This window comes from Corvus hawaiiensis, chromosome Z (genome assembly GCF_020740725.1).
Source record: "Corvus hawaiiensis isolate bCorHaw1 chromosome Z, bCorHaw1.pri.cur, whole genome shotgun sequence".
Classification (NCBI taxonomy): Eukaryota; Metazoa; Chordata; class Aves; order Passeriformes; family Corvidae; genus Corvus; species Corvus hawaiiensis.
Window position 1 is genome coordinate 48215967 of NC_063255.1, and position 20443 is coordinate 48236409.

General features: G+C 41.4%; 1 protein-coding gene across 1 annotated transcript in view; it reads right to left on the reverse strand.

Moving 5' to 3' along the window:
* Positions 1 to 7706: 7706 nt before the first annotated feature.
* Positions 7707 to 20443, reverse strand: part of PGGT1B (protein geranylgeranyltransferase type I subunit beta) — a 35965-nt gene continuing 23228 nt past the window's right edge. Inside the window, 5 exon segments of the mRNA XM_048291073.1 lie at positions 7707 to 12045; positions 12048 to 12182; positions 14369 to 14477; positions 14748 to 14932; positions 16639 to 16684. Of these exon segments, the coding sequence (XP_048147030.1) occupies positions 12002 to 12045; positions 12048 to 12182; positions 14369 to 14477; positions 14748 to 14932; positions 16639 to 16684 (519 nt within the window). The 3' untranslated portion in view covers positions 7707 to 12001.

Sequence of the window (20443 nt, forward strand, 5' to 3'; positions counted from 1 at the left end):
TTGGTTCCTTTCTCCTCTGTGTCAGTCTGCGTAGAGATGGATGCGGTTGCTTTGCTCTTGGTTCCTTTCTCCTCTGTGACGGTCTGCGTAGAAATGGATGCGGTTGCTTTGCTCTTGGTTCCTTTCTCCTCTGTGACGGTCTGCGTAGAAATGGATGCGGTTGCTTTGCTCTTGGTTCCTTTCTCCTCTGTGACGGTCTGCGTAGAAATGGATGCGGTTGCTTTGCTTTTGGCTCCTTTCTGTGTGACAGTCTGTGTAGACATGGTATTTGCTGCTTTGCTCCTTTTTACCTCCTCCTCAAGCAGACGTTGCACCACACTAAGTAGTGTTTTGTTTCTAAGCATGGTGTACACAATGCAGGCCATAGAGAAAAAAGAGAAGAGAACTGACAAGAAGATTATACCATCCTTAACATCCAGAGGGAACTCAATTTTTTCAAAAACTGCTGTGCCTGGCCAGAAAGGCTGGAAGAAACCACTCTCTACTCCTCCCACTAGGGGCTGGCTGTGATTGTTGAAGAGGTCCCAGACATAGGAGCCCAGACTAGGACAGCCAATACAAAATTGAGTATATATTCCGAATGGTATTCATCGCCTCGCAGGTTATTATGCTATAGACATAATAAACCAATAAAGCAATTCTCATACCATTCCCTGGTTTTAACAGGAGTAATACAACAGGCAGGTAGTTCCCCATGTGAGGAAAAATAGAGAGAGCAAGATACAGTACCCATGCAGACCAGCTGAGCACCATGGTGAATAGATTTCTGTTTATACAAAATTGTAATTCTGACTTTTTCTCAGAGCAAGCCCCACATTGGGCGCCAAATTATGTACTAGTTTGAAAACAAACCAGTGGGAGGCACCAAGTCAGAATAACAATTTAATGGAAATTAAAGAAAAGGAAAAAAAAGGTAAAAGAAAACACTGTCAAACTGACAGAGTCAAGGTACAACCTGACACCCTGTTAGGCAGGGTGGTGGTAGCAGTCTGGTAGAATGGTGGCTGCAGTCCTCTGAAGCAGTGATCCTGTAGTAAAAGAGTCTGCTCTTCCTCAGGAAGTCCAATGGTGGCTGTGTAGCTCCTGTCCTCTGGAAATCCAGTGGGAAGCCCATGTCTCTGGTGTTCAGCCTCAGATTATATCCAGGATGGGATGCTTGGTTTCTCCCTCTGGGTGGAGCATCTCACAATGGGGTAATGAGTCATGAGGCAAAGTGTTGATTAGGCTCATTAACAGAAGATAGTCCGGAGGGAGTTATCTCTGAGTCAGGCGGCAGGACAATGATGGGCCATTAACAGAAAGATAGTCTGGGGGGAGGAGGCAAGGAAACACTGCCCCACCTGGTTTCAACAGCTCCTGAGGATGGTAATAGAATACACTGCAACCCAGGACAATCTCTAAGGGAGGGATATGGACGAGGATAGACATTTCCTTGGGCCAATAGCCTCAAGGGGAGGAGGGAAAGGGATCACATGCCCCAATGGGGCATCGAGGTTTAGCGGATTTCCAAAGGGGGAGGTATCTAGAGGGGTAGGGTCTCGGGGGATAAGGGTAAATTGGGAGGTTTCAGATGATGGACACTGGACCTTCGGGAACAACAGGAGGGGTTTGGGTGATTGATAGGGAAAGAGCTAGAACAAGGGGAGGAGAACAACCATGTAGGGAGCACCGGGGGAGCGGCTTGGGTCTGGGGGAAACCAACTGGGAATAGGAGTGGGGAAGGTAGGGATGAACCATTGGGGTACAGAAAACTTCTGTAAAAATACAATAAAGGTATCGCATCACCACAGCTGGCCAGCAGTATTTGGGGTCCAAACCCCCAAATCATGGCTCTGCCTGGCTCCCCCTGTGTGTTGCCGTGCAGGGGAACCAGAGCACCACGGGGTGCAGAACCACAGGGTGCAGAAGCAGAGAGCCACAGCCCTGAGTGTTGTCCCACAGACACCACAGTGCAAAGTAAGCTGTTGCCAACCTGGCTGGGTGAGCTTGGTCGCCTTCATTTCATGGGTCACAGGCAGAAGCACAGTCCCCCGTGATGTGAGTCCCTGCCATGGGCCCACAAGCACTTATGCACTATTCTGGAGCTTCTAGAAAATGAAATCTCCCTGGATTCCCATGCAAAGTTCTTTTCATTCCTTTGGCTTCTACAGACCACAACTTCAGCAGTTGTCATCAGCATACTTGAAAAGGCCTCCCTGATGCAGCAGCCTGAGTGGAACAGACTTCCCTCCAATTCAGTTACAAGACATTAAATCCACAGAGGCACACTCACTTTGCCCTGCTGTGGAGAGGAAAGTCAAATGCATGTTAGTGTGTCAAAGGTGACCCCTCTCAGTGTCCTCCCCAAATAACTTGTCAGACAAGGATTTCAAAGAGGCTAAAGATAGACTAACTCCTACTAGTTTGGAATATTGCACTATTTATTACATTTTTACTGCATTTATGTTGTTGAGGTGCGTAAAATGTTGGCAAAATGGACATTTTAGCCTGGTTTTTTTAGGGCTTTTTTTTTTTACCATTAGTTTAAAACAAACAAGAATAATCTGTTCCTGACTGACAGCAGTAGATGAGCAGAAATGTTTAGGCTAGAGCTGTCTCAACCCATAAAAAAACCACATCTAAAGTGCCTGAATCTTCATTTGCCAGTGTTTCCAGAGCACAGAACTTCACTGGAGTGACTGATATTTACTTACTAAAAAAACAAAAAAAGGGTTTTCTTTACATCCCTGTTCACTCCAAATCTGGCTAGCATCAAAAAGCACTGGAAAGCTCAGTTCGTTCTGACAGGACAAGTGGTCTGTGGGTAGCTGGAGTAGGCTGGGGCAGCCAGTAAGGGAATGGGAGGGGGGTCCAGTCCAGACTGGCTATCAGATCAACAGCTGCTGCAGAGTTTAATTTCCTTTTATAGAAGGGAAACTGTGGGAACTGTGGCTCTCTGCAGTCGGTGGAACCTTTGGCTTAAAAAACTGCCCTCCCTGGGGAACAGACGCTATGTAACATCTCGAATGCCTGCATGTTTGCTCAGGTTTCTGCCACAGCTAAAAACAGTGTGCTTGTGTTTGTTTTATGCAGAGACCTGTGAAGCATCCCTTTTCCCTGGCTTCTGGACCATGACTTGGAGTTACAGGAGATGTGAAAGTCCTGAGAGGTTACAGGCAGATGGTAAGGGAAATGCAGTGTTAGGACCGTCCAGGGGCAGAAGGAGAAATGTGCCAGAAGCCTACCTGCTGCTATGCAAGGGGCCCCATGGGGCAGAGCACGGGTTCGGGTGCCTGTCTGGGTTTGTGCTGGTGGCCACTGAGCTCAGGAACATGCCCGCAGCTGTCACAGGGCTGGGGAACAGCTTTCCCACTAATAGCTGTCATTCCCAAGTCGTGCTCAAAGCTGGCAATGCCCCTCAGCAGGAGGAGTGTGCATCCTGGGCAGAGGAAACGTGTGCCTCTGCTGTTCCCTCACTCCCGTGTTTAATAAAAACTAGGATAAACCAGCGCTGGCAGAAGGGAAGGGGACAGGACTTGTCTTACGGCCAGGGAAGCTCACCTTGTTAACACAGTTAACACCTTTTCTTTAGATGCCCACTATCCCAGTCCTACTTGTACCAGCAGCTCCTCATTCTGTAGAAGGAAGTTGTTCGAGGCTGGAGGTTTTTTAGGCCAAAAACAGATGTCAAGGCAGGGAGCCATCAGAAAAAATTGGTGGTAGTAGCAGTTTGCATGGTGTGCACAGGAAGCTATCTATAGCAACTGTGAAGTCACAGAGGGCACGTTATCACCACCCTGCAGGTCTCATTCTGGCCACATACACGGAGTTATATATAGAGCCATACACAAAAATATAGAAGAGCCCTGTGCCTGTGTTGGAAAGTCTCATCAGAACTTCTCTTGAGCAGACTCCTGTCCTTGGCCTCACCAGAGAACTGCATATTTCAGAGGATATTTTGGAAGGATGCTGGACAGCGAGTACCTCCCAAGGACAGCTGATGTGTAAAGTACAAGACCAGAGTGCATGTATGCCCAGTCTATCTAAGATTTCTGATTTCCTCTGAAGTATTTTTGGGCTATTTATAGAAACCTTCCCCTCGCCCCCCCTTTCCCATCTATGTACCTCACAGGCTGGCTGTAGGATAAACCAGAGCAAAACTCTCATTGGTTTAAAAATTCACAGGCTGGGGTTTTGGGGGAAGTGGGGGTGGTGTTAAAAAAAATATTGAAGTGGAACTAAAGAACTGTAAGAAATAGTCCAGGAGGGTCCTTAAGAGCCCACCAAAGTGCCCCAAGGCAGGATGAACTGTCCCTACACCATGTCCAACAGTTCTCAAGCTGCTGTGAAAGAGCACCCCTGACAAATGCTCCCTGGGCAGCAGGTTTACACAGATGATGCCTTTCCACACAATACTTCTCCAAAACGAGTCTGAATTCAAAGGAGGCTTTAATAATAAAATAAACAGAATGGATGTTGGGACAAAGATTAAAATGCAATTTGGTCAAGTGAGCTTATTTTAGTAAGGCTTGGCTGTAATTTAAAGAAGGTTGTTAAACATAGACTGCTGGACAGCACAACAGCAAATAAATATACCTCTCTGCTTAGGGTAACCTTTAAATTAACCAAAGGCAGCATGCAATTGCAATAGCAGTCTTGAATATTTAGCTTTCTAGGCGGCATAGGCACCACTCCTGTCCCACAAGCACTCAGTAAGGGTGATAAACCACAGAAAAACTTGTTTTGACTTTTGTCATTTTTCCTTCAAATTTTCCTTTTGCAGCTTTCACATAAAAGGATAAAGTGGGATCCTCCCTCCCAGAGTGAGGCAGAGCCTTTGTCTCATGTGCTGGAGCAAAGGGAACATCGAGAGGGCTCTGGACGGAAGCCTAGGGTGGATCTTGCAGATACAACCCTGCAAAAGCCTCCATGCTCTCCCAGACTGAGCATCCAAAGCAGCTGCTTAACTGGTGCACAGATACGGTGGTTGATCTGGGCTGGGCACCAGGTGCCTACTGAGCTGCTCTATCACTCTCCTTCCCAGCTGGACAGGAGAGAGAAAATAAGATTGAAAAGGACTTATAGGTTCATATAAGACAGTTTACTAAAGCAAAAGTTAAAGTTTGCACATGCACAAACAAAGAGAAAAAAATAGGTTTATGTTGGGTCCCTCCCCCTGCCCTGTGGTCCTGGGAGAGGGGCCCTGGTGGGAGGCACGGGGTTTCCCTGCCCCTGGTCAGCCTCGTTCCCCATTGGTTGTTTTGTGTTCCCCTGCGTGGGCAAGGACCCTCGGGTCCCGGGATTGCCGCAGTTCCTCGGCAGAGCCCCGGCCATGTGGCTGGAGAAATAAACATCTCAGAAACATCTATCAAGAATCTGTCCATATAGATTTCTTTTCCACGGGACTCCTTGTCTGATACACGTGTTGCAGTATCCGCACTGTAACAGGTTTATTCTCTACTTCACATTGGTAAGCGATGTTCAGCAACTTCCTGGGAATGGGGCTTCAGCACCTGGAGTGGTTCCTCCAGAAGGCAAACATTGTAAATAAAAAATGTCCCCTTCCTCATCCTTTTCTTAGCTTTTATATCTGAGCGGATGTCATATGCTATGGAATATCCCTTGGGTCAGTTGACCTGGTTGTGTCCTCTCCCAGAATCTTGCCCAGCCCCAGCCTACTGATGGGGTGAGCAAGAATGCCAGGGGGACAGTGCTGATGCTGTGCCAGCACTGCCCAGCAGCAACCAGAGCACCAGTTATGAGCACCTTTGCAGCTACCAGGGCAAAGCACAGCACTGTGAGGGCTGCTAGGGGAAAATGAACTCAGACAGACTCAATACAACAGGGTAGCTCCTGGTCCTCGAACTACGGCCTGGTTATCATCACTGTTACGAGTTAACATGGAAGCCACCTTCACAAGCAGGCTAAAATTGTCAAAACACAGCTACCACATTCACATCTCTCTCCTTGCATTAGTGAATTTAATATAAACAACTTACCTGGCAAGTTGAAAGCTCTTTCCTTAACATTTTTAATTCTCAAGGTGAGAGCATACAGATTGTTATCACACAGATTTTCTCTTCCTCTATGAACTTTCTCTTTTTACTTCAAGTCAGGACCATATTCTTCCTCAGAATTCTACTTGTTCTCCAGTGATAGTGGCCTGTCCAGTCCTATTCCCAAGTACAGAGCCTGTACCTGCAGATAGACATTTTAACGGATGCCAGTCTTACCTTGGTGGAAAGCAAGACCAAGGAGCAAATTCTCCTAGAAACTATGCTAAGGCATGTGGAAAATAAGTAGGTGATTTGTGACAGCCAGCATGGCTTCAGTAAGGGCAAATTGCACCTGACAATTTTGGTGCCCTTCTGAAATGGGCTTACATTGATGGATGTAGAAAGGGAAACTGACACCGTATACGTGGACCTGTGTAAAGCCTTTGACACTGTCCCATATGACATCCTTGCTCTAAACTGGAGAGGGTGGACCATTTGATGGATAAGGAATGGTCTCACTCAAAAGGGTTGTGGTCAACACTAAACGTCCAAACAGGGACCAGTGATGAGCAGCCTTACTCAGGGGCTGGTATTGGGACTGGCACTGCTCCACATCCTTGTGGGCAGCAGGGACAGTGGGACTGAGTGCACCCTCAGCAAGCGTGCCAATGACACCGAGCTGCGTGGTGCTGTCCACACACTGGAAGGAAGGAATGGCATCCAGAGGGACCTGGACACGCTTGAGAAGGGGCCTTGTGGAAACCTCATGAAGTTTAGTACAGCCAAGTGCAAGGTCCTGCAGACATGAGTACAGGCTGGGCAATGACTGGATTCAGAGCAGCCCTGTGAGAAGGCCTTGGGAGTGCTGGTGGGTGAGAGTCTGGACATCACTCAGCCATGAGCACTCACCCACAGCCCAGAAAGCCAAACGTGTCCTGGGCTGCATCCAAAGCAGCGTGGGCAGCTTCTGCCCCTCTGCTCTGCTCTGGTGCGATCCTATGTGGATTGCTGTGTCCAGCTCTGGGATCCTCAACATAAGTAGGACATGGACCTTTTGGAGTGCATCCAGAAGAGGCCATGAAGATGATCAGAGGGCTGGAAAATCCCTCCTACGGAAACAGGCTGAGAGGAGGTTGTTCAACCTGGGAAGGAGAAGGCTCTAGAGATACCTTCTAGCACCTTCCAGTATCTGAAGGGACCCTACAAAAACATCAGAGAGGGACTTTTTGCAAGGGCATGTAATGACAGGACAAGGGGGAATGGCTTAAAACTGAGAGAGTAGATTTAGATTAGACATGAGGAAGAAATTCTTCACTGTGAGGGTGGTGAGGCACTGGGAACTGGTTTGCCCAGAGAAGTTGTGAATGCTCCATCCCTGGAAGTCTTCAAACCCAGGCTGGACTAGGCTCTGAGCAACCTGATCTGGTGGGAGGTCTCCCTGCCCATGGCAGGGGGGGTGGAACAAATGATCTTTAAGGTCCCTTCCAACCCAAACCACTCTACGATTCTATGTCCTTACAATGTAGTTATCAAATAAGGCACTTTTCCAGAGCCTCAAAAATAAAGTAGTAGTGTCAGGGTTTGCTGCCTTTAGTGGGTTCAGCTTGAAAACCTTTGGAGGTTATCATTCTCTGGGCCCTCAGGAAGACAGCTCCTCACCCAGAACATATAATTTGGAAAAAAAGACATGACAAGAGCTACAGTTCAAAAGAAATTACAGTTTTCCCTTGGTTTCCCAACAGTTCATTGAATTTTATTAAACTCAGAAACCAATCAGGCAAATAGAGACCAGGAACACAAAAGCTTTAAAATGGTGAATGAAAAGTGTAAATCTACAACACACTGTAACCACTCAGTGGAGTAATTTAATAACCATTTAGTATAAAGATGTTGAGACTTTCTTCTTTTTCACCCGATACTGTCTGAAATGAGGAAAACTTGTTAAGTAGCCTTTTCTTGCAACAGCAAAAAAAGAGCTTTTCAGAACCACCACAATATTAAACATCAACCTAAACAGACCAATAATCTCATTCAACTGACAAATTTTGGAGATGTCTCAAATTTTGGTTGCAGCAATAGCATCTTCTTACCTAGGCTCTCTCTGCTTCTCATGCATGTCCTGACATCTCTTTCACCCCCACAGGGACACTGATAGCAAGGTTTCTCCAAAATCCCAGGAGATGGGCTGTCCACAAAGGCTTTGACTTTGGAAATCACTGTTTCTCCCCTTCTACACTAGGCAACCCCATACTGAATGGCTTACTCGGTACAAAGTTGAAATGTATTTTTCAGGGAACACAACAGTTTCTACAAAGTATTTAATTTTTATACTGCCATCCATGGAGAAAGCACATTTGATGTAGCTTCTTCTGCTCCTCTCAGGTTGTTTTTTTACCTTGGGCATTAGAGCATGGAGCAAGGTACTCTTACTATGTGCTTCAGAATACATATTTCTGCAATGCCCAACTTACTTGCTAGTTTTTTTTCAGTGATAATGATTGTTCCATTTAGAAAAAACAGTTCTCAAGATGAAAATTCATAAATACAAACATACTTAGCAGCAGCCTTCCAAAATGGTGTTATCATATCTGCCAGCAGCTATGTACAAATCAAGCAGGCCTGAAAGCCCTAGTGACAATGTTTATATCCCCAATCCTCAGATCCTATGGAAAACACACATTTGACTTCCTTTGTTCAACATACCATTTTAAACCCGTTTTTCTGGAAGAGAAACTTGGGCCACACATAGAGTTTGAGAGTGTTTCAGATAGGATAGAGGCACACACGTTTGTCAGCCTGATAGCCAAGAGGTTTTACATCCTCAAGCACATGGTAAAGCGATTTAATGCATTAATTTCTTATGTAAGTTCAGTTTCAGCAATGTAAAGTTGTGGTTAACACAAAATTATTAGAGGTAGGTAATAATCACATGGTTTGCTTTTTCTAGCTACATTTAAACTTCACAGTTCACATTTAAATTTTAGCTGTATTTTGATGTATCCCCTTTAAAAATGATTTTAGGTTATGGACTTCTGTGAAACTCTTGTCCATTGTTTTCTCATTTAACATTTTTCCAGTCAGAAGACATAAAAACCCACAAAAATCAGAGAAGCAATTCAACACAGTCAGAATCCAGATGTCTGCTACACAGGAACATTCAATATTCATCATTTGTTTGCCTGACATCAGTTGGGGAATTTAGAATGGCTAATCATGAATGCAGAGTTGGTTATTAATACAGATTTTTGTCAACTTAAAAAAGATTAAAGATTTCAAACCAATTAGAGTAATTAGACACTCAGCTTGAGGCGAAGGCATACATATTTTGCTGCCTTCATCAAACTTTGGGAGTTAATGAGAAACAAATACACCTCGTGCAACCTTTAGGAAAGGCTAGCTCTGCTAGCCAACATGCAGCCTGAAAAGATGTAGAATAACTGGGGGCCAAGGAGACATGAAATGTAAAATCCAAGGAGACAAAAATGTAAAATATAAAGAACCCAGGGTAGCTTACAGATACAGAAAGCAAAGCAAGAAATATTATCTGCTTTTTGAGGCAGAAAACTGTTAAATTACTTGCCATGAGAATTTAAATTCTTGTTCACATAATATGATTTTTCACTGTTACCCCCTTATTTTCTGCTGAGGGATCCAGATGTCCCTCACAGATGAGAACCTGGTCACATGTAGGGCAACTCAGGAACCATAGTTTAGGATTTTGCAAGCATGGATTTGCCTCACGACAATCAAATACATCATTTTTTATGAAGCTAAGTAAGAACAAATATTTAGGCTGTTTCCCAGCAGAGACTAAGAACACCTTATTCAACTCTTCTGAAATTCAAAGCTACTCCCTCTACTAGGGCATGTAGTAAATGCTAAAAATCTCAAAGATAGTTCACCAGCAAGGCAGAGCAGTAGTGGGGATGGGCAGCTACAATTACATCTCATCTTCATTGCAACTACACCGTGTTCCAGAAACCCATCCTACCCTAGCATGAGTCAATTTGTGGCCACCATCTGATGCAAAGACAAGCAAATACTGTGCTATTTTGAACAATTTTGACTTCAAGATTTTTCTTGTTTGGTTTTAAACGGGTTTTCATCTAGGTAGACCCCCATGACCCAAGAGACTTCTGCTCAGGGAAGCTACTTCAGCCTTTGCTGACCAATATCTGGTTAAGTCCCTCCAGGAAAATGGGATTCCCACAGGAACTGCTGTAGTGAGCCCCCTGCCTGGGAGATCCTCTCTTTTAGGTATCTCACTAGTTCTTTTTACTTGTGGCTGGATTTCTGGTCATCTCAGCATGTGAGCAGCAAAACTAATTCCCAAGCTCTGTCTTCCTCTCTTTAACTCCCTCATGTTCTTTGAGTCATTACCTTTCTTTCACGCCCCAATCTTACCCTAGGCAGCTCAGATCCTTTCAACCAGTTTGGTTCCATTATTACTCCACATTCTTTGCTCTTGCTTCCAGCCTCAGTATCTCCCAGTTTCCAGTTCTCTTACTCTACAACAGTCCTACTCAAGTACCTCATTCCCCCTCCCCAGTAACAGCCCTACAGTTCTCTTGGTTCCACCCCTCCAGACTTCCTAGTTTTTCCAACTATTTAGTCTCTCCTCCTCCAAATAAACTGTCTCCTGGGACATGTCTACATCATACATCTTACTGTCCCCTGCTCCTCCTCGGCTTTTCCAAGCAGATCACTACGCTAGTTATGCTCCCAATGCTGCCATGTAAATTAATCTGCTATAGAAATAAAAACTATTTATTTAGGTAAGAAGGCTTCTACAGGTTTGGACACTGAGATTGTTCTGGTAGCCTAAAGATACCTATTGGATCTCTGCAACATGTGTGCTAGGGGTACAACTACACTACCCTTTTCTCTTGCCCTGCATTGCAAAACAGGAATCGTGTTTATCCCCAAAGCTCTTTTTGCTGACCAAAATGGTCTACGATCCTGTCTCTTTGGGCTCAGCAGTGGCAAATGGTGCACTTAATCTGTTTTAAGAAGTCTTCAGCTGTCTTTGGAACCTTTAGAAAAAAAAAGTGCTGGTAATGACTGGCAAGTAGAAAGATGTCGTGGTATCTAGTGAATGCACAAACTGACCAGCCACAAATACACCAGCTGCAAAGTTACTTGCTTCAACTCTGAACAGCACTTCAAGCATACAAATTAAGGCACTAGTAAAGCACTAAAGAAGCTGAGAATGTTCATCATTACTCTAAGCTGAACAACTTCAATGTATTGCAAAGGTTTGTCTTTGGAAGCGGGTTCTAATGCTACTCTTGCACACAGCTATGCTTCCAAAAGACTGGGTTGAGTATCTCTTATTGACACACATCAATATCCCTTCACTCCTAGCAAGCTTCACATGAAGAAACTATTTCAGATGAAAACTCTTTATCTGGCTAACAACCCACTGCATCTGTGTAAAACCTACTCAGAAGAATTATGAAATCCATTTAGTAAGGCCACACAACTTTAAAAGTCCAGTATATTGAATAAAATAATTTTATTTGTATTTAATTAATTTGTTTGTGAAAAACAAAGTTTATGGAATCTGAAAGCTGATGATAATAGGTAACTTTTAACTGAGACTTAATATGGGAGATTCTCTACCCAAAAATATGTCAAACAGTAAGATTATAAAGAACTTCAATGTTCTGTGCTATACTGTATGATATGTAAACAATTTTGAAAATACTTCCCCATTATATATTTTGACACAGTATGCACAAATTTAAAAAAATAAAATTAAAATGAAGTTTAAATGCCTCAAGGGATTTCTTATAAGTAAAGCCATCTGAAAAGCCATTTACAGTCTGCGGTGACAAACTTCTATATAATCATTTCCCTTTTCACAATGCAGAATAACCTGCTGAAGGCAACTCCCTATCAAAGTGATGCCAGCAACACAGATCTGATTGTATGACTCCAGCACTTAAAAGAGCACATTGGTTATACATGGCTTTTAACCCTGGGCTACAATTATGCTACCAGAACTAAATTCAAGTCTAAATCAGTCATGTAGAGAGGTGTGTGTCGTCTGAACGCTGTTTAAAGTCCGTGTGTTCCAGATCTGATGAAGGTGCTGAAGACGCTCTGATGCTCTTGTGCTTACATTCAGGGCGGGATGAACTTTGCAAATACCAGCTTCTCCAATTAATGACAAACCACAGATCCCAAAGTAGGCATGTAGAGCATCTGAAAGAAGGACAGAAAAGAAAAAAAAAGATAAAATTTCAGTCTGTAACAGCCAAGTGCTCCTATACTCAAACACCCCCAAGTAATTATAGCCAAGGAAAACAAATAATCAACTGCTATTTTAAACTTGAGTTTTGATGGAAGGAAAACACTTCTGCCCAAAGCTACCAGCATGAACTAAAGTCCAGATTTCTTTTGTAACAACTTGTGCACTACTTGATTTTTTCTGAGTGCCACAGCCAAAAAAGCAAAAGGATTTAAGCATCTGAAAATAACCAGTCCAGAAAGCAAACTTTTTTTTTTGCAAGCATTTTTTGGCTGGTTACTCCATGAGCAGCTAACTACTGAAACAACAAAATTAGTGCCAATAGCTGCCAACAGCAAGACTTAGAGAAATTGAAGAAGCCATTACTTTTCCTAGCTTCCCTCCTTCCTGAGAGATACCCTAAGGATAGGAATTCATGCAGCTTGATCAAGAGATGACTGCTACCAAAATGGGATACTCTTACTCTCCTATCCCATGCTGCTCCTGATGTCCACCTTACACCAGGGTTACATGTGGCACCCAGACCTGCCCCCAGCACTCGAGGTGAGGCCGCCCCAGTGCAGAGCAGAGCGGGACAATCCCCTCCCTTGCCCGGCTGGTGATGCTGTGCCTGATGCCCCCCAGGACACGGGTGGCTCTCCTGGCTGCCAGGGCACTGCTCACTCATGTTCAACTTTCCGTTGACCAGAACACCCAGACCTAAGGCCCTTTTTGCAATGGTGCTCTCCAGCCTCTTGTTTCCCAGTCTATCCAGATGCACACCCTGGACTTGCCCTTGTTCAACTTCATACGATTGGTGATTGCTCATCTCCAATTTGTACACTCTGCAAGACTTCTCTGCCCTTGAGTAGCCAACAGCTACTCCCAATTTAGTGTTGTTTGTGAACTTATTTAGTATTCCTTCCAGTCCTGTGTCCAAGGCATTAATGAAAATGTTGAAGAGCACATAACTGAGGACAGACCCCTGCGGAACCCCACTAGTAACAGGTCACCAGTCTGGTGTCACTAAATCCTTTTTGCCCAATACATGAGCCAGTTGGTCACCCATCACATGATGTGTTTACCCAGCCATGTGCTGGACAGTTTGTCCAGAAGGATCCTGGAAGGGACAGTATTGAAAGCCTTAGGTCACAACTGGCTTCCCTTGGTCAACTAGGCAGGCAACCTTGTCATAAAAGGAAATTAAGTTTAAGACAGGATAAGGAACTTCACACACAACAGGTGTTTGAAACAGACTTTTCTGATCTCCAACTCACAAGGTAAATTTTTCATTAAGATAAACCAAAACACTCCCTCCAAAAATTCCTCCAAAATTCCTCTGAAATCCTAAACTGATTTTCAGGCAAGTGGCAGAAGCAAACCTATCACAAGCACGGTGTTGTCAGTGTGGTTTCACCTCAAAAAATTCTGAACTGTTGTTCAAAATGAAATTATGAAAGGATTAAATAACAGGGCACAGATTCTGAACAGACTCTTCCTTTACCATGACTAAATTTTTGTCTTATTTGGTCAGTTTATCTTCCCTGTACAAAATCCCATGGGCAACACTACTGGCACAAGCTTTGTTTTCACAAGTTTGCAATACCCAAACTGAATTCCAACAACTTTTAAAATGAAGAGATTTTAACATCCTTTTGAATTTTTCCTTCAAATTATCCACTTCCAAAAGCATAATAATTAACTTTCAGATGTATACGTACAACCATAATCTGCAAATGACAGTACGGAACTATGTAAATGTTGACTGTTTTTACATATATCAATGACTTCTCAATAAGCTGAAATGATTAATTTACTAAAGAAACAAATGTTTTAATATATTAAACTCAATTTACAGAGATACCTACAGCACAATATTCCCTTTAAGCACAACAGTTAAACACATACTAAATAGACAGTGATACTCTTTTAATAGTAATCTAAACGACAACAGTTCACTTCCTCTGTGGCTGTACAGGGAAAAACTTCATCTCCCTCTTTCTACTTCAAAAATGAAAACCTTATTATACTTTGAGGGCTTTTTTTATCTTTTTTCTTTTATGGAAGGGTACGATTTCCCTTACACCTCTCACATGTCTGACTGCTGGAATGCATTTCTTACTTAGAACACACTCACAGTAATTTTGAAAAGTTGTATTACCTGGATGGCTATCTGGCCACTTGGCAAATCCACCAACAAGGCGATCTTGAGTTGACAGGATGTAATTTCGGTTTTTCTCAAAATTTGTATACTGGAATACATTCAAGAGCTGAAAAGAAATTAGATCGTTACAGTAATATACTAAGTCTTAGCATATTTTTAATACTAGAATTTAGTGCCTATTTTTGAGATAAGCAGCGACAGCACAGACAGCACTAATCTGGTATACCTCCATTTCCTGCATTTTTGCAAGATGAAAGACATTGGCGTGTATTGGTGCACTTGTGTCAAATATCTAACTCTTTCAAGCAGAGAAAATGGTGCTTAAAGAAATCAAAACAAGTGAATAACTATACTTAATAGCTGTTCTATACACTACCTTCAATGTTGCTCCCACCCAGAAGGAATAACAAGTGTCTACAGGTTTGTTGGGACGTCCATGGTAGCCATTCTGTTGTCTCATTATACACCATCTTCTTATTCTGTTCAGTTCTTTTTCTGAAAAAACTTCCTCCAGTTTGCCCATCAAACACAGAGATGCAATACCACAAAATGTAGAGCCACCTGTGAAGAGAGAGCAGGGTTTGCAATGCTTTGATGCAGAGATTTTCACTGAAGACGTATGATCTCAGTCAGAACTTTAACTAAGTTATTAGCAATTAAATCAGTGGACTTTTAGAAGTATGAAAAAGTTAACTTCAAGTCTAAAATTCAAGTAAGTAAGAAGACTCTAGTTCAGCAGGTATGTCAAAAGGGGGGAAAAAAACCCTCAGCCTAGCTCTTGTAGAAATAAACCAGATCATTTTCTTAAAGCTGTTTTTTCTCTCAATGCTGTGCAATTTACATTACACAGCAGTCCAGAAATAAGTAAATGGCATTGGAACAGAAACATTTCTTCATTTGTAACTTAAAAAAGAAAGCCGTTGGGATGCCAGCAATCAGACTGAAGCAGAGATGCCAAAGCCAGTCTCAGACACCATCCCTCAGAGGATATAAACAGACAGAAGTGTCTGGTGAGCAGAAGGAGAAAAAAAATTAAAAATAAAACTCAAAAAAAAAATCAGAGTTAACAGTGAAAAGACTCCTGGACTCTCATGGTCATAATATATACAAACTGTGCTTCCAAGGAATTTTTTGCTGTCAAGGAAACTGCATGGTAAATTAGAATATAAACTCATGTTCTTTGTGTAGGCCGGCCATCACTTTTTAAAGCCCATCAAAATTTATTTTGAGTCTAATACTAATACTTTGATATGATAAAATTAGAGGCTGGGAAAGACCATAAGCAAGCTGCTAACACATGACTTTGGCCCCAGAATTCCTTACAATACCCTGGTGCTGGAAGACCTCTGGAGCTGTAAGGTTATTTTCATTCTGATGCTGAAATGCAGTACAAAAAGGCTGCTGGAGTACTGCTATCTGTTATCACTAACACTCTACAGAAAGTTAGTTAACCAATTGTTTTAATACCAAGGGGTGTAATTTAAATTTTTCAGCTTTATTGATCCAGCAGGAAGGAAACACACAAAATCCTATTAAAGCTCAATACTAAGGATAAAGATAGTAAATATTTTGTAGAATCATAAAATCATTTAGGTTGGAAAAGACATCCAAGATCATTGAGTCCAACTTTTGACCAATCACCATCTTGTCAAATAGACCACAGCACTAGATTTAGTATCAGTCACATGAAAGTCAATAGTTCCTCTGTCACAAGCAAACTGCTGCTTCGTAACATAGAAACATTTTGCTGAAAAATACCTTCTTAGTATTTTAAGTCTCTTAGGGATTCCTGTCTTCAGATCTACCAACTTTTTACAAAAATTAATTGTTGCTTCAAGATTTGAGCCCACAACAGATGCTGTATCTATCACAGGAAATCTTTCTAGGTTTTACCAAAGCTGTTGAAATTGGAAATAATCAGTTGCATTGCACAAAATCTCTTGCAGATAAAACCGTCAGAGTAACAATGACATGTGTGGAAAAAGTTTGCTCTGTCAGCAACAGCTGAGATCTACAGCCAACACCTTTCAACAAAACACTCATGAGGTAAGATTAATGGAGGTGATATATTAAGAGCCCATCTGTTCAGATATTAAGCTAGCTAAAGGAAGAAGAAGAAGTGATATTTAGAGGCATGTTTTGGATGTGCTCCTCCTCATATCACTTACTTAAAAATCGGAAAAGAAGGAGAGGTATGGCATACCCTGCACCTCTACAGCATTTTCAATACCGGTCTGAAAGGTGTAGAACACTTTTAACATTCTTACCATGAGATTCCAGTCCAGCTCCCTGTGCCAGGCCATTATCATATGACTGAAGAAAAAAAATCCCACAAACCAGTTACTTTAGAACCACGTCACTTTGACAGACATTACAATTTCTTACTTTACTAACAAAATTATCATCAGATCATAGCCACAATTTAATCTCATTAAATTCTGAACCTCCAAAGTTCTTGGCACAAAACAGTTAACAAATCAGCCCTGTTTCAATGCAGGCAGTTTTTATGCCTTTCATGGAATTAATTTTAGTTGTGACATGTGTTAGAAACCTGAAAGTGGAAAAACATATCTTTGCCAAAAAAAAAAAAGCATGTAATGCAGGTATAAAAAAAAAAAAGGATGTGTAATCAAAACAAAACAAAATTAAATAGATAATTTAATCTCTCTCTAATCTAAGAGCAGTTTAACATTAAAAAAGGCAAAGTGCAAGGTACTACTGCTGTAGAATACTCAAATCCAAGCAACACTTTAGTAAGAAGCATGTACATCAGGCTTTTAAAAAAATGAGAAGGGAACTAGAAGCAAGAAGAAAATTATACATCGGAATAAACTTAAATTTGCCTATAAAATATTACTGTTAAAAAGAACCGTTACAGTGCTGAAAAATCACTCTGTTATGTGCAACATAAGGAGAAACTCAAGTCTGACAAAGCACCAAGAATATGACAGTTCACATCTGTCATGAGTAATCCAGGAACAGATGTATATGTAAGAACAATAATCTTTCTTCCCTAAAAATCCATTAAATCATTTTACTTCAAAAGAAACAAAGGATCATATCGGAAGTTATTCATAAAGTAGAAAATGTTTATTTTACAAGAGTTCATAGAATACTTACTAAATTATCTCTGAACAAATACCAAATGGTTTAGTAGGAGCAATGAGGTATAACTTTTGAAGTTAAATTACATAGGTCTTACATATTCTAAATCAACTGCTCAATTAATGATTGGATCAATATCTGATCAGGCAGTTAAAAAGCAGCAAAAATCTTTCCCCCCCCATCCTCCAGGTGCTGACTATGAATTTCTCATGTTTTCTCTAAAGCAGTGGCTAGTAGATACAGGATACCTTGACAAACCACTAATGATTCCCACAGTCCTTACCAAAGAATGGCTACAGGACTATCCTGTCTTTAGAAATTACCTAAGGATTACTTTGTGTATCTGCTTTTAAAGCTGACATTAAGAAAAAAATAAGCAGAAGTAGACACAGAAGCTACATTAAAACTGTATTCCTAGTTTTGAGTTGTTGCTGCAAGCTGAAGCAACTAAAAAGACTAATATCTGATACACACACTTCAAGCTACAGCTTGATTTCTCAAGCTTGAACTAGTAAATTTTAAGTAATGTCTATGAATTTCTGAATGTTAAAGCACACAGTGTAAGCTCTTCCTTTTGCACTGCCTTTTGAGAATGCAATACAAATGTGCTGCCACACTCCACAGACGCATTAATTGCTAAGAAAAGGCAAGCTGATTAGCAAAGCTATGCTGGCAAAGCTAATTAACTCTACAAACAGCAATTGTAAAAGGAGGTGGCTTGCTTTATGTATGACAAAGTAATTAGCTCTGGAGAAAAGCTGTTAAGTGTGCATCCCAGACACTACTATGTTGGGCTGTACAATTAGCTTCAAAATCTTATAGATAGTAGCTGACCCTTGGCTAACTGATGCCTATTTATTTACAGACAGCAGCTGCTCTTTGGGGACTTGTGTGCACTAAAGAACTAGGGAATACTTTTATTTCTTTGTCCTTTTGAAAAGACTCAAGAAATCGTATGCAAAAGGAGCTCTTGATTACTGCAACATGAGAACTGCATAATTAAATACTATCCTCAGGAAACGTGTAAACCCAGTTGAGCAAAATCTTCACTTCACAGTCTACAAGTTTTACAACCAGCTTAAATATATCAACAGACCAATATAACTGCATTTGAAGAAGACTATACTAGAAAAAGCAGATGATATTTTTAAAGCTTTTTGCAATTTCTCTACTTTAAGAAAACCAAGCATTGTTGTAAAAAGCAGTGTTATTGAGTCTCTGGAAGTCATTCAAAATCTCAGCATCCTAGTTGCCTTTTGATTAGTGATATATCTGAGTTTTGAAAGACAAGACTCAATCTACACTGATAAAAATCGTGTGTATTTTACTGAGAATAAAAGTGGCCCAGCACTATTTTTGTGATCAGCATTGTATAAACACATTTTAGTCCAATGACAACAACAGGGCTATTTATTCTGTATGAAGATTCAATTCCTTTTAACATTTTAAACGTTGTTTATGTTCCAATCTTCTGCTGTCCTTGACACGCCCAACTACACAAATACACTCTCTCATTCATCTGTATTGAATTGTATGTCACAATTCTTATACTGTATCACTAAAGGCAACAAATTCCAAAGAATAAGCGAAAAAATCCACAATCTTATTACAAAGATTACTGTGTTTAACCAGTCATGCTACTCTCAATCCAGATTAGTTGCACTTCACATGTATGCCAATTTGAAAAACTGAGAAGAGTTCTGTTAACTGCCACATGCTTCATCTAGGTGCGAATGAGTGACAGACAACAGCAAATCAAAACCACACCTTTCTGTCAAAGCAGTTTAGTACTGAGCAGTGCAATCTCTTTTCTTCCACAGTAACAATAATAATTCCATAACAAAAGTGCCAGAATGCAGAGACATTGTAGCAAAACAGGAATAAGCATTTAAAATAAAGCCTATAGCTATATTCATTGTATAATTAGTTACACAAGGAGTAACAAAATAATCTCAAATAGAATTTACTTTGTATTGTTCCATTTTATAGGTTAGTTTTAGCACCATCTACAAAATCTTAATGGGAGAAATCAAGCTAACATTCTTGGATGTCACATGTCACATCCATTGTATTTATGAGATACACTTTAAGAAATACTTGGCTCCTGTGATAGGTAATTGAACCGAAATACATCTCAAGGAAAGTGGTGAAGAGATGAATGAAAGGAAGGAATAAGCACTGCTGTGAAATGATTTTCACAATGGGCTAGTCCCTGAATGTCTGAGACTTCTTCAGACACATCTGCAGCTCTAAATGTGACCAAGCCAGATGCAAAGGTTTTGTGTCTTTTCCTAGAATTGCCAGACACCTTGCAACTGAGTTAATTCACAGAAATACTGGTCTGACCAAGGAGTGCAAACCCAGAAAACACAGACAGAACTAGTGTACATGTGCATGCCAACTCTGCAGTGAATTCAAAGCACACTAGTGGTTTAAAGAAGTTCTACTGAACAGAGTGTATAGTTAACCTACAAATTCACAGTAAACCTGGACAAAAATACAGCATGTCTTGCTGCACATTTCTGAATGCTAGGATGACTGCTGCCTGCAGAACACTGCTTATAGGATCTAAGTTACTCTCTGAGCTAGCCAGGAAAAGACACAATCTTTTGTGATCAGTGTCTTCCGAACTTTGACCATGCCATGACTCCAGGTCTACTTTACTGGTGAACTGAAATATTAATATGAGGCCTTCCAAGATGTCTTGCCCTGTTCAGGCTTCAATTACTCTTTTTTTTTTAAGTGGTATCAATTTTTCCAATAAGGGCATAATGATTGGAATTTACAGGTACAACAATTAATGCTAAGATCTAGAAGCAAAGTATAAATCTGGTTCAAGATCACACTACACAATAAATCTCCAGTATCATTTCAAAGATCTAAACTTTAAAAATCTCCACTTGCCTGTGCTATTAAAGGCCTCACCTGATGCTCTCTAGTTCTGTCTTAGAAAGAAATAGTTGCTTC